Raw genomic sequence first — 12,508 nt, 5'->3', positions numbered from 1 at the left:
CCATCTATGAGTTGTAAAAAAGATGATCCCTGTGGGTGAAACACAGAGCACCCCAAGGGCGTGCTGCCCTTCCCAGGGCACTGCCTGTGTCCAGCAGGTCTGAAGGTGCCACTGAGCAGCTGGAGCAGGGCTTGGGACCCTCAGAACTGATGTCCTTGGGCTCCCCCCTGGTTTTTATCCTATATCCAGAGTTCAAAGGAAAAGTGCGATCATGGGGCTGACGGAGGCACCTGGCAGCCAGGGATCAGCAGTCTGCAGGCTGATTATTTTGATTATGTTGCCAAGAGGACTAGACCCTGGCCTTGCAGCTGATGTGTCAGCAGGACAACCAGTGACACGGTTGCTGCTTTTGTTTTTTTCTCACTCTCTTGTTTTCCCCCTCGCTTTGCTCTACTGGAGTTCTCATGTCTTTGATGTGTTCAAAGCACCTTCTCTCAGTCCCCTCCCTTCAGGTGCATTTCCCTGCTCTTAAATTCTTGGTCTGTCTCAGCTTTTTTCTTTTTCATGTTTGACTTTCCTTTCTCTCCCCTGCTCTGCCAGCTCTGTTCAGACAGTGGCTAAAAGCCCAAATATATGATGTGCCCAATGGTAAGTGTTAATTGGGCAAGTTTGCAGATCCATCGTTTTCTTGGCAAAAGCAGATTATGTTTTCTGTGCTGTTAGATCGCTGTGTTGGCCTCAGCTAGTTCTGTTTTCTTCTTAATTTTTTCAAGTAACAACCCCCCAAAGAACAGCTTCTCCCTGGAAGCTTGGCGGGGATGGCCGTGTTGTGTAATGGTGACCATCTTCCAGCTGTAAACAACATCATTTATTTAGTTAGACAGGCTTTTCCACAGCGTTACTAGGACCCAAAAGCTGGTTTTCACTCTGAGAGCATCGGTGACGGCACCTTGCCAAGGGGCTTGTCCTGGGAGCCTTGGAGGGAAGGTGGAAATGTGTGCTGCTCACCCCATCCAGTTACATCTGGGGCCATGCCGAAGGTTTGGGAGGGTGAATGTTTTCTGTGTTCCTGGCTCAGCTAGGACTGCTCCTTCAAGGCCGTCACTTTGGAGGGGTGTCCCACTGCTGGCATCTCCATGGCTTCTCTTACCTCCACCTGCAGCACAGCTATGAGTATCTGTTGCTCCATGACTTTGCCTGTGCATCCCTGTGAAGGAGACAGGTTCCTGCTGGCCTCTGCAAGATGAGTGAGCTGCTCTGTGTCTGCTAAGAAAGGTGTCACCTCTAGGTGAAATTTTGTAGCTCAGGCTGAAGAAGACGGATCGCTCGCTCTGGTATCCTTTTTATTCTACACAGGCTGTAGAATTTCTGGTTGTAGTTCCAGCAGTGTTGTCATGTTCTAGCCCTTATTTAAGCCTAGTGCTCTCTCTAATTCTCCTTGATTTCATACTGGAAATTTTCAGAGACCAAAAGCATGCAGCTCTTAAAGCTTATCATTGCCAGATGTTGCTTAACTGGACTAAAGCATAGTGGTGAAACAGGACCACATAGCTGCAGAATGCGGGCTTGCTTCGGAGCTTGTAGGCCCAAGGAAACCTGTAAGTATCAAAATGACCAGTTTTTTATGCCTTGCCAGGATTTTGACCATGGCTGCTGCCTGGGCCACGCTTCCTGATGGCAGCTCTGGATGGAGCTGCCCTTGGGGTGGAAGCAAGGCAGTGATGTGCCATCGCTCAACACCGTGGAGAGCTGAACCTTTGGCTAAGTGTTGATCCAAGATAATGATCAGAGGTACATCCAGTGTGTGCTGCAGTGCCCAGTGCTCCTTTGCAAGCAGCTCTCAATATTGCCTGTCCAGCTTCAGCTTCCCGAGCACCATCACGGCAGCCAGCAGCAGCCAGCGTCACTACCACATCAGACGCTGCAGAGACAAGGTAAAGACATGGTCCTTGAGAAGACCCACCACATGATTTTTCTCTCTAGCTATTTTTTTAACAAAAAGTCCATTTGGTTATGAGCATTCAGCTCTTGGGCGGTCTTTTCCAGGCTCAGCTCTTTGTGCTCCACATGCAGGGGTTTTGGTTGTCTCGCTCCATCTGCTAGGAGGGTTTTCGGGGTTGCATCACGTGTTTTGGCTGAGGTGGCTCATCCTCCTGGCTTTGATGGAAAGGCTGGGCCACTGCAAGTCGCCTGTTAAAACGTATTCCGCCCATTGCATGACCATGATTGTGTTTTGTCTTCAGTCATTGATTTATCTGACATTTGGGATTTACAGCCCAGCACACCCACTTCAGAAATTGTTTGTAGCTGATGTCAAGAGCCTTGCCTAATACTGTAGATTTTAAGGAGCTGTATTCTCTACGGGACTGAGGTTTGATCCAAACAGTCCAAACACCTACTTTGGGATGGTCTTGCTGGTCTCATGAGTTAAAGGGGAAAGATTTGTTTTCTTTAAACTTTATGGTGGGCAAAGGCAGGGTGAGCAGAATCGCTTCATAGCTTTGTTGATTAAAAGAAGGATTAAATAAGTTGGAATACCCAAGCGTCAGGAATATTCTGACTTCCTCAAAGCTTTATCTAGTTGGTGAACTCTCTCTGATGTGTATCTATCTCAGCATTTTTGGTACCTAAGAGAAATTCCTGACAGAAACACTTAAAAAGCGGGAAATGATGCTTGCAGTGAGTATAGTTTAAAACAGCAAAGGAAGGAAGATTTTTATTTTTAAAGGATGTCTGGAAAGAGACCCCCTGGGTACTCCGTAACTCTATAAAACTGGCCACAGAGTCCTAGCTCTTCCTAAAAAAATCACTTTGAGACCCTAAAAAGAAATGTGAAACATGTTCCAACATCCTTTAAATGCCAAGTTATATACAGATATATTAATACTAATCAAGCAGAAGTTGGACAGGAGGGAGCTCTCTCCCACAAGCTGTGAGCATCAACGTCTGGAATTCTGCTGCTCATCACAGCAACTGCCCTGGGAGAAGCGAACAGGAGAAAACTACCTGTGATGAAAATTGTTCTTCATTCAAGCTGAATGGAGGTTCCTGTCGCGATCCGGCCGTGCTTCTGCCATAGCAGTGTGTGAGGGATTCAGGCTCTGTGCCCGCTGTGGGCAAGCCCGGGTGCCTGGTGGTCTGTCTTTACCTGGGGTCACGGCTCGGAGCGGTGCAGCACTCGGGAATGGAGCTCTGGCCGAGTGCTGCTGCCTTCAGCGCGGCCGGGCGTGCTGGGGCGCTCCCCCCGGGAGCGGGCAGCGCTGCCAGGGCGCATGTCCACTCGCTGCCTCTAATAGCAACGGGTGCAGAATGTTTTCAAAAGTCACTGTGTGCTTGTTTTCTTTACTACTTTTAGTAACTTGTAAAATGCTTACGGCCAATTATTTGAACAAACAATGTCACGGAGGGTAATCTTAGTCTTGGCAGCGCTATCGGCTGGACACAAACATTGCATAAAAGAAATGCTTTGGGAAAGTTTTCTGCGTGCTGGAGGTGGAAAGGGCATCCCTCCTCCCTCCAAACTGCCTCTGCCACCCTCTGGACACTGAATTGCTTCAAAAACTGACTTCCAACATGCAAGGTCCGTTGAATGGGACCAGAGCTTTCTGATACCGTCCTCTGATGGCTCCTGGCTGGGTGGCCCTTGTGTTCACAGCTGGGCTGCTGCAAAGTGGAAAAGCAGGGCTTTCCCCAGGCTTGCTCAGTGCTTCCACATGAAATTGTGACCTCAGGAGGGAGAGTCGATGCACTGACCAAGGCCTTCCCTTTAAAAATGCGGGTAGTTCTCCCTCCTGGCCACAACACTGGGTTTGCAGACACCCACTGGCCGAACTGATCATGCTTCAGAGGTACGTGAGAGAGCATTGAGACCCAGCATGCCAAGGCAAGAACCACAGATGCTGGGTGTGAGCAGGGCTCACTGCCTCGGCCATCAATTTTCAACTGGTCGCTGCTCACAACTTCTCCTTAAGGCCCTAAAAAGGATGGAAGAAAACAGCCTTCCCTGCAGGAGTGCTCTGGGGCTGGGGGAGGACGAGGTTAGATACTCCAATCTGACTTGCAGGATTGAGCAATTAATGCCTAAAGAAACCCTTAAGCAAACAAAGGGGGGAAGGAGGAATGCACGTAAAAGTTTATGGAGAGCTGGGAGAACCTAGCTGCAGGCGGGATGGTTTCAGCGAGTGTGTGCACAGGGCCTGTCGTTGGGCACGATGCAGCGTGTGAGTGCTGGATTTCCAGCTCCTGCTGCCAGCCCTGGGACCAGGGAGTCAGGGCATCCTGCTGTAAATCAGCACCAAAGGGGTCAGGGCCATATTAACCGACCTTGGCTTATGCATCCTGGGGAGCACGTTTGTGAGAGATTTTTTTTTTTTTTCCCCTCTTGCTTTCTCCAAAAGGAACAAATCAAGCCCGTGGATACAGTCTGCATCTGGATCCCACACTGCTTTGAGGACTTGGCAGGCTGGCAAGGTTTAACCTCAAGAGCTGGCTCTGACAGTCTGCTGGTGCAGTCGGATATGCTGGCTGTTTGAAATATTCCATTCCTGGCAGCAGCATTTCCCTGCAAAAACCAAGATCCAGGACTTGGAGTGCGTGAATACCTTTTTTTTTTTTTTTTTTTTAATTTGCACAATTGATTAGAAGTTACTATTTGAATGGGAAGTGTGTGGGTGGTTTTGTGTGGGTGGTTATTTTGGGTTTGTGTTTTTTCTTGGGTTTGGTTTGTGTTCTTTTTTGAACATTCCCAGTGACCTCTTTTGCTGCATGGGCTTGAGGATAGAAAGGTAAACCTGAGCGCTGCGTGTCAACACACAGCAAAATTTCTTGCTTCTATTGAATTGTGATTTATCTTCTTTTCTTGGTATAAAAGACATGCATAAAATCCTTCCCCAAACACATGCCCCGGAAAAAGCACTAACTCCTCACCTTTTAACAGCAAACAGATCACCTTGTGGTGAAAACTCCCAGCTTTTGTAACTTTGCAGCCAGATGAAGAGTAAAAAGGCCAAAGACTCTGCCCCTGTGCTGAGCTGTGTGCTGGGCTCTGACGCAGCAGATCCATGTGCTGGATTTACCAGCCTGGCTGTGGAGCTGGACAAACGTCCTGCAAGCCCAGGAGGCATTAGCTCAGCTGCAGCACTGCATGGCTTTGTGGACGGCCAGCCTGGGTGTCTGCATCGTGTGTATCTGCTATTTCACAGCCACTGTTCATGTACAGGCAACGCTCAGAAACAGTGGGAGGCAGAGAAGAGGGAGGGGTTTTGTACATTGGCTAAATGGAGCTTTGGAGTGAGAGCTTGGGATCAGACAAGGAATTGATGCATTGAGCACTGGGGGGTTGGCAGGAAGGAAGAATGAGAGCAGGATTTGGCAACAGGCAGCCCAAGGTTTGACCCAATTGCACCAAGTACATCAGGCCCATCTCTCGTCTACGAGGAGGTATGAACCCAGCACAAAGTTTCAAACAGTTTTGGGGGTAGAACCGAATAGACACAGCCCCTATCTGTGAGGATCAAAAGTGCATCTGGAAAGGAAAACTTTATATTTAAATCTAAACAATCTGTGTTTGTTGTCTTTGCAAAGAAAACATTCTCATGCATTTGACTTTTTACTCTGCTTACAAAGCGCGCTGGATGTTTGATGAAGGGTGAAGCAAGATCTTTCGCTGGTTGTTTGTGTGGAAAGCAACTAGCAGCAAAAATTCTTGGCTGAGGGTGTCCTGTCACATACCATGAGTAAAAAATTGAATGGATATGGGTCAGAGTGAGTGCTGACATCTCAGGTCACTCAACTGAGAGCCAACAGTCCTCCAGACCCAAGGCAGGTTATGTACAGGGGGGGATTGGTGGCAAAAGGTGCTTTTCTTCTCCTTTGCAGTAGGACAGGTGACCTCTGCACTCGCACGTTCCACGTGCTCCTACTGAGCTGCTTGGTAGATGTTTGGTTTGAAGAAAGGGCAGAGTTCTTGCAGCGTGTCTCTGAAAGGTGTATCATCTGTTTAAGGCCTCTTGAACAAAATAAGTGTCTTGCAGTGATTGTAGTATGTGGGAACTGAATTTAAAAACTTCATCTTAAAGCTTTTTGGTTAACTCTCGGCTTTTTCATCCCCCAAGCTATTATGGATATTACTGTTTATTTTACAAATTTTCTTTATTTTTTGTTGAGTAATTCAAATTTCAGTGGTTCCAGGGTGTCCCCCTTCCTCCTCTGCCTTTTCCACGACAATCTCAGATGAGGGTGGGGAGGAACGAGTATGGAAAAGGAAGTGGAAAGGATGCCCCAGAATCAAATTAAACATTAATGGAATCGATGAATGTGTGCATTGGGGAGGTTCATATATATATATCTTGAGATAACAAGGCTGTGCTGACATGTATGTTGTCTAACACTGGCTGTGACACACAGTGCTTGAGCCTTTGGGAAAAATGAGGTCTCCCATCCTGTGCAATGATTTGGTATTACTGTTCTTCAAAATACCTGTGATGTTTGTGTCTGTTTCTGTTTTATCTGCTCTCAGCATGTCATTTCACTGAGCTATTTCAGCTTTCCTTCCCTTCCAGCATTTGCTCCAAGCACAGGCACTGTGTATGCTTGCAGCCTGACAGTCCTGACCAGTGGCTGCTTTGTTGTGTCCATGAAGCAGTAAATCAGCTGCACCGTGGTAAATAGAAATGCTGTGTGGGATTCCCCTTCTTTAAATAACCCAGTCTCCTTCTGTACAGAAAAGGTCAAGAGCTGGACTCTTAATATGAGGCAGATAAAGCCAAAAGCTACCAAGGACTCCTCTCCCTGACTTGAGAAGTAGTGATCTCGTCCAGGGGGATGTATGTTTGCTGGTCAACTTTTCTGGCATTCTCTGCGGCTCTGGCTCCAAGACACAACTGGGCAGAGAGGTGAGTTTGTTCTCCACAGCCTGCCTAGCCCTTTGTTCCCCTGAAGGTGCTGGTAAAAGGCTATTTTCTGTGTTTCACCTCTCTTCTGGGTCACGTTGGTGTAAGCTGGGCTGGCTATAGAGCCTGTGATGCCTGTTGCCTGCGGTGTGCTGCGCAGTGCCGGAGCAAGGGCAGGCGCTGGGGCTCCGCCAAGCCGCCACGGTCGGGCACCCCCCACTGCAAAGCTGCTCTGGTGTTCAAAGAACGGGAGGAGCTCGGGTCCAGCCCTGGCCGGTGATGGACGGGCAGCCAGCAGCACCTGGCTGGGGCAAAGGGACATGCCACTGGCACGGACTGCTGTGGCTGCTTTTTGTCTGGCACGTGCAGCCTCGCCTGGGGAGCACGGCACACACGGCTGCTGCTGCAGAGGAGATCACGCTCAGGGTATCAGGGCAAGATATTTAAGGCTTACAGACGCTTACTTTGCACGGTGCTTATTCTTCAGGAGCCCCCTTGAAGCTCCTTCCAGGGAGAGAAAGCTGGGGCCAGGTAGAGTGTGTGACATGAGGAATAAGCAGATGTAAAAACCCAATTTTGTGTGAATGGGAAGTCGAGGCGAGCATGCAGCCTTGCTGTTCTGCTTGCTTTGTTCGTGTGCTACCCCGGGACAGCCTCAGAGCCAAGCCTGCTCTCTGCCACGTGAATTTGTCCTGCTGCCCTCCTCGGTTTGAGCAGCGTGCATGTCTTTGCAAGGACTTGAGCAGCAGCTTTCACGTCCTATTAATTGGGAGACGGGATTAGTCCCCTTACGCAGGCAATGCTGGTGCGAATGCTGTGATGTTCCTCCACTTTCTGTCTCCGTGTGTTCACATTACGGCCAGCTCTGACAGAACTAACAGCCTATTCCACTCTCAGATGTGCTAACAAGTGCTGGGACTCCACAGAGTGCATGGGAATCCCCCTGCCCTCAGAGATGCACGAATCCTTGCATGGAGGCTCACACATGTTGCATGTACACCTGAGGGGCAGAGGGGTGTTGCACGTGGATGTATCCTCCTGGGCCAAGAGCTGAAGTAGAAAACTGCATGCAGAACTATTTGTGTGAATTTCCTTTTTCTTTCTTTCTTGCTTGCCTTTTTTTTTTTTTTTTTTTTTTGGTTGTCTTGTTCCTCTCTCCTGATTTAGTGCATGTGCTCACGTGGCCTTGGAAAGGGGGGTTCTCAAACTGTTTTGCTTCCAAAAGGAAAAGAAGCTGGCAGGCATTCATATTTCAGTTCTCAAGTTATGTAGGTTAAAGTCTCCCAGTGGGAAAATGGAAGATATGAGAGAGCAGATTGCTGGTGGTGATACTCGCTAGAAGAAAAACAGAAAAAAGGAGCACATTATGCTAGAGCTGCATCCAGACGAATGTGAGGTTTGAGAGGTATGTTTTCTATCTGCTGTTAGAACAGAATTTCCATTGATTTGATTCAGTTTGTGATAAAATGCCTCGTTATGTCTTAAATAGTTGTAGGAATGGCTAGTTTAGAAGCAGATTCTAAGCCACCAGTTGTTCATGTGCAGAGGGGGGAGCGTATTTATCAATGAAACCTTGTTCTCAGTAACGTAGCTAAAATTAGTTATGTTATGGTCTCTGTATTAGGAGTAAGCCAGACGTGGAATGCTTTGTGACTAGTTCTGATATTTCAGTAGGTTAAAGTGAGGGGTTCAGGACATAAGAATTAAGGGCAAAATGAGGCTCCAGACCCTCTCCCGAATCTGTCATCCCTGAACAGAAAGCTTTACTCTTGTTTAAGAGCTGTTTGATTACAGTCTGGGCTCGTGATCCACTATTTGGGACTTTAAATACCAGGACTTTGCAGAAATGTGCATTAATAATCTCCTGTTGAATTTTCACTGTTGAGACAATATAGCTAAAATTAAATTTTTATCAGTACGTTCAAAGTAGCATATTGCATATTTTGCACTGAGCAAATTATAAGCTTTAACTAAACTGTTAATACAGAAAAATATGTTTGAAATTATCAGTTGCCTTCTGTTAAATGACACATCATTACCCAACTCTGTTGTCTTGTCTTAGTCAAAATTTCTGTCATTTTTAGGGCCCCTTGAGAATTCTTAATTGCCTGACCGGGTCCGTAAGGACTTGATTAAAAAGAAATTGTCTCTTTCTATTATATAAAATAAAATATTTGAGTATGATATCTTTATTGACCATAAAGCCTTAAAGCTTAAAAAAAGCCCTGCTTAGAGTGCAGACACAAGCTCTTGAACTGGAACAAAGGCAGACCTGTCAATTAACTCTCCTATTTTAGCTATTTTGTATCTACATTTTCCCCTACTGAAACCCTGTTCTGATCTTTCTAAATGAATGGCAAATATTACTGTTAAATCCAATGTCTGCAAGGACTGAGTGCTAAACTGTCTGTTGCTTGTATCTACATTGAAAATATTTCTTTTACTCTTCTGATTAAAAGTCATCATGAGGGCAGGGGATACACATTTGCTTTGAGAAGGTCTCTGACAGTAAATGACATTTTGAAAAAAAAAAAAAAAAAAAAAAAAGTCAAAGCTTGCTTTCCTAATAGCCTTGTCAAAAGGCTGCTTTAAAGGCTGCTTTCATGCTTGTGAAGTCCCAGGAGACCCTCAGGTGTGAAGCACCTGAACCCCACTGGCAAGCGCTGCCTGTCTATGTTATTTTAACTGCGCAGTGTTGGAAATAGCATGAGAAAGCTGAGAAAAGGATCACAAGGAGCGTCGGTGCTGCCTTTGGTCACAGAAGTTCCCGAAGTATCTCCAGGTCCTGAGTCAAAGTCTTTCTGCTCTGCTGGACACATAAAGCACCATCTGTAATCACAGAAAAAACCCAGCTGCTCGCTTCTCTGCCGGACTAATTAAAAAGTGCTGTGACCTCCCTAGGGCTAATTGTGTCCTGTCAGTGGGACAGAGGAAAAGAGTCCAGCAGGGTTGCCTGGTATTTCAGCACTCAGCTTACTGACATAATTTTAAACATTTTCTATTTTATTGTGACTGTGTGCAGACTGCATGTCTAATGCAGAGTTTCTGATCTGCAGGTGAGTGATGGGACAGAAAAGTGCTGCTAGCACATGAATTTCCTGCAGAACCTCCTTTTCCACCAGTGTCAACATGCAGAGCAACTACTCCCTGGTCGTCACCACCAGAGAAACTCTCCAAGTCCTCTATACAGCATTGACAAACTCATCGGCTGCATTACGCTCGCCCCCTCCCTGCCCACTTACCTCTTCAGATTATCAGTTTTCACTGATCCCAGCACTCTTCTCTGTGGTTTTTCTTCTGGGGTTGGTTGGTAACAGCGTGGTGGTTGTGGTTCTTTGTCGTCAGAGTGGCCCCAAAACAGTTGCTAATATCTACATTTTCAACCTGGCCATGGCGGATTTGCTGTGCCTCGCCACCCTTCCCTTCTGGGCTACGTACTACGCCCAGGGGTACAACTGGCTCTTTGGGTCTCTCATGTGCAAAATCTCCAGTTCAGTCCTCTGCTTGAACATGTTTGCAAGTATATTTTTCATTACATGCATGAGCGTGGACCGGTACCACGCTATTGTCTATCCTATTCGTTCTCAAAGAAGAACTCCCCAACAGGCTTATTTTATAGCATTGGTTGTGTGGGGCCTTGCTTGTTTGTCCTCTCTTCCAACTTTTTATTTCCGTGACACTCACTACATTGAAAGCTTGGGAGTCAATGCTTGTATTATGGCCTTTCCTCGTGAGAATTATGCAAAATGGTCTGTGGCAACAGCCTTCCTGAAAAATGCACTCGGCTTCTTCATCCCCTTGACTGTGATCACCACGTGCTACATCGGGATCAGGAGACACTTGCTCAAAGCACAGGAGTTTGGGAAAAACAAGCAGAAGAGGGACAAAGTCCTAAAGCTGGTGGCTGCTGTTGTTGTGGCCTTCTTAATTTCCTGGCTCCCATTCCACGTTTTAACATTTTTAGATGCCTTGGCTCACATGAACATCATTAGCAGCTGCGATGTGACGGGGATCATCGACACAGCGCTGCCGTTTGGCATCTGCATGGCATTCACCAACAGCTGCATCAACCCTTTGCTGTACTGCTTTATTGGGAACCAGTTCCAGGAGAAGCTCCATCGCTTGTTTAAGCGACGGGTTTATCAGTTCAACAGCCATCGAGAGAGCTCTTCTTTGAGGAAAGGGAGCTGTTTCAGGGACACTGAGACGCCCGTGGGCAGGGAAGGGGGGCCCGAGTCCTTGCTGTAGGCACTGGGGCATGCTGTGGGTCCATGTCAGTGCAGCAGTGTCCCTGCAGTGCTGACACTCCTCTCTTCTGTTCCCTTTGTTTTGTGCCCATTCATGCATCAGCTGTTTGAAGGAGAATCTGTTTTATTCGTACATGGGGATTTATTCTTCCTTCCTTTCCGCAATGAGTACTCAAGTTTTACACAGAGAGAAGATTCTGGCAAATAACTATATTGATGGCATTTTAAATACCAGCTTGTGTGTGGCTGAGATCAGTGTTTAGGGTAACACAAAATGACAAAATATACCAAAGGGCCATTGCACAATAGCTACAATTGCATAGGTGCTGAGCATTATACCCTAAGCTCATTTTCTAAAAGAGATTCTCGATAGAGAATGTGTAAATAAAGCAGTGCAAATACTTCTGTACCTATCCATAAGAAAATATTTTTACCTTTATTTTATATATATATTATTTTTAAAAAAAATATATGGCTAGAGGTGTCGTACGTAAAATGCATCAAATATACCTCCTGCTTGCTTAGGGCTGGGATCCTGAGAACAGGTAGAGACGTGGTTCTGCAAGCTGCTGGAGGCAGGACAATATTCTTGGGGGAAAGCACAAGCATACGCATGTTTTGATACCTTTCTCACAGTAGGTAACAGGTTCGCAGGCCAGATGCTCCTTTGCTTTAATTCAGTGTGGTCACTTTTGACAGTAATGCTCCGGGAACTGGACATGCTATGTTCCACTGTTTCATGGGCATGCTGAGTCCCACACGCTGCCCAGCAGCCTTTGGTGAAAGGACTTCCTGATTGTTTAGACTTTTTGCATTTTAAATGTTGATTGCTACTGTAATTTTGGGGTACTGTGTACAGAAAACCTAAGTGATTCTGTCTTGACATCCAGAAGAAGAATCATGGTGTGACTCCTAGGACTTACCCATATCTCAGTATGGGAGTTTACTCATTTGTAAATAAAAGAAAGGGGAAGGAAAAAAAAATATTTGGCAAATACTGATTCTATCCTGAGGTTGCTTTTGATGATTATATAAACTTTTCTTTTGCTGGAGAAATACCGGTCCTTTTGGACCCTTCAGGAAGGATTATGTTTGATAGGCTCAATTGCAAAAAGGGCTCTGTTAGCACTTTGCTGAATTGCCAGCAGGTTGTCCCCAGGCTGGGTGATGCAGAGTGACTGAAAGACTGTTAGCTTCAGGGAATTCTCTCTGACAAGTTACTCTTGAGGCTTGCATTAGCAGTTCTGGGACCATGGGTCAGCAATTTTACCTGCTGGTTGGGTAACCAGGAGCCTGGCCTCCCTGGAAGTCCCAACACTGGCTGGTGCCTGAAAGCTGTGGGAATCTGGTCCAGACACCATCCTTCATTGTTAGGGCTGGGGTAAGTTTCTTCACTGGTGCCCATGAAAATGAGATTATGCAAGAAATGTG

The 12,508-nt window shown here is 46.6% G+C and overlaps 1 protein-coding gene across 1 annotated transcript; it reads left to right on the top strand.

Moving 5' to 3' along the window:
- Positions 1–8,004: 8,004 nt before the first annotated feature.
- On the top strand, positions 8,005–11,490 carry AGTR2 (angiotensin II receptor type 2). The gene is made up of 2 exons (XM_009965934.3): positions 8,005–8,235; positions 9,887–11,490. Exon 2 carries the CDS (start codon positions 9,960–9,962, stop codon positions 11,076–11,078), a length of 1,119 nt encoding a protein of 372 aa, XP_009964236.3. The 5' UTR covers positions 8,005–8,235; positions 9,887–9,959; the 3' UTR covers positions 11,079–11,490.
- The last annotated feature ends 1,018 nt before the right edge of the window (positions 11,491–12,508 follow it).

This window comes from Tyto alba, unplaced genomic scaffold, assembly GCF_018691265.1.
Source record: "Tyto alba isolate M040663 unplaced genomic scaffold, T.alba_DEE_v4.0 Super-Scaffold_5, whole genome shotgun sequence".
NCBI lineage: Eukaryota > Metazoa > Chordata > Aves > Strigiformes > Tytonidae > Tyto > Tyto alba.
Note: the sequence above shows the minus strand (reverse complement) of the source record. Positions and strands in the feature narration are given on the sequence as shown.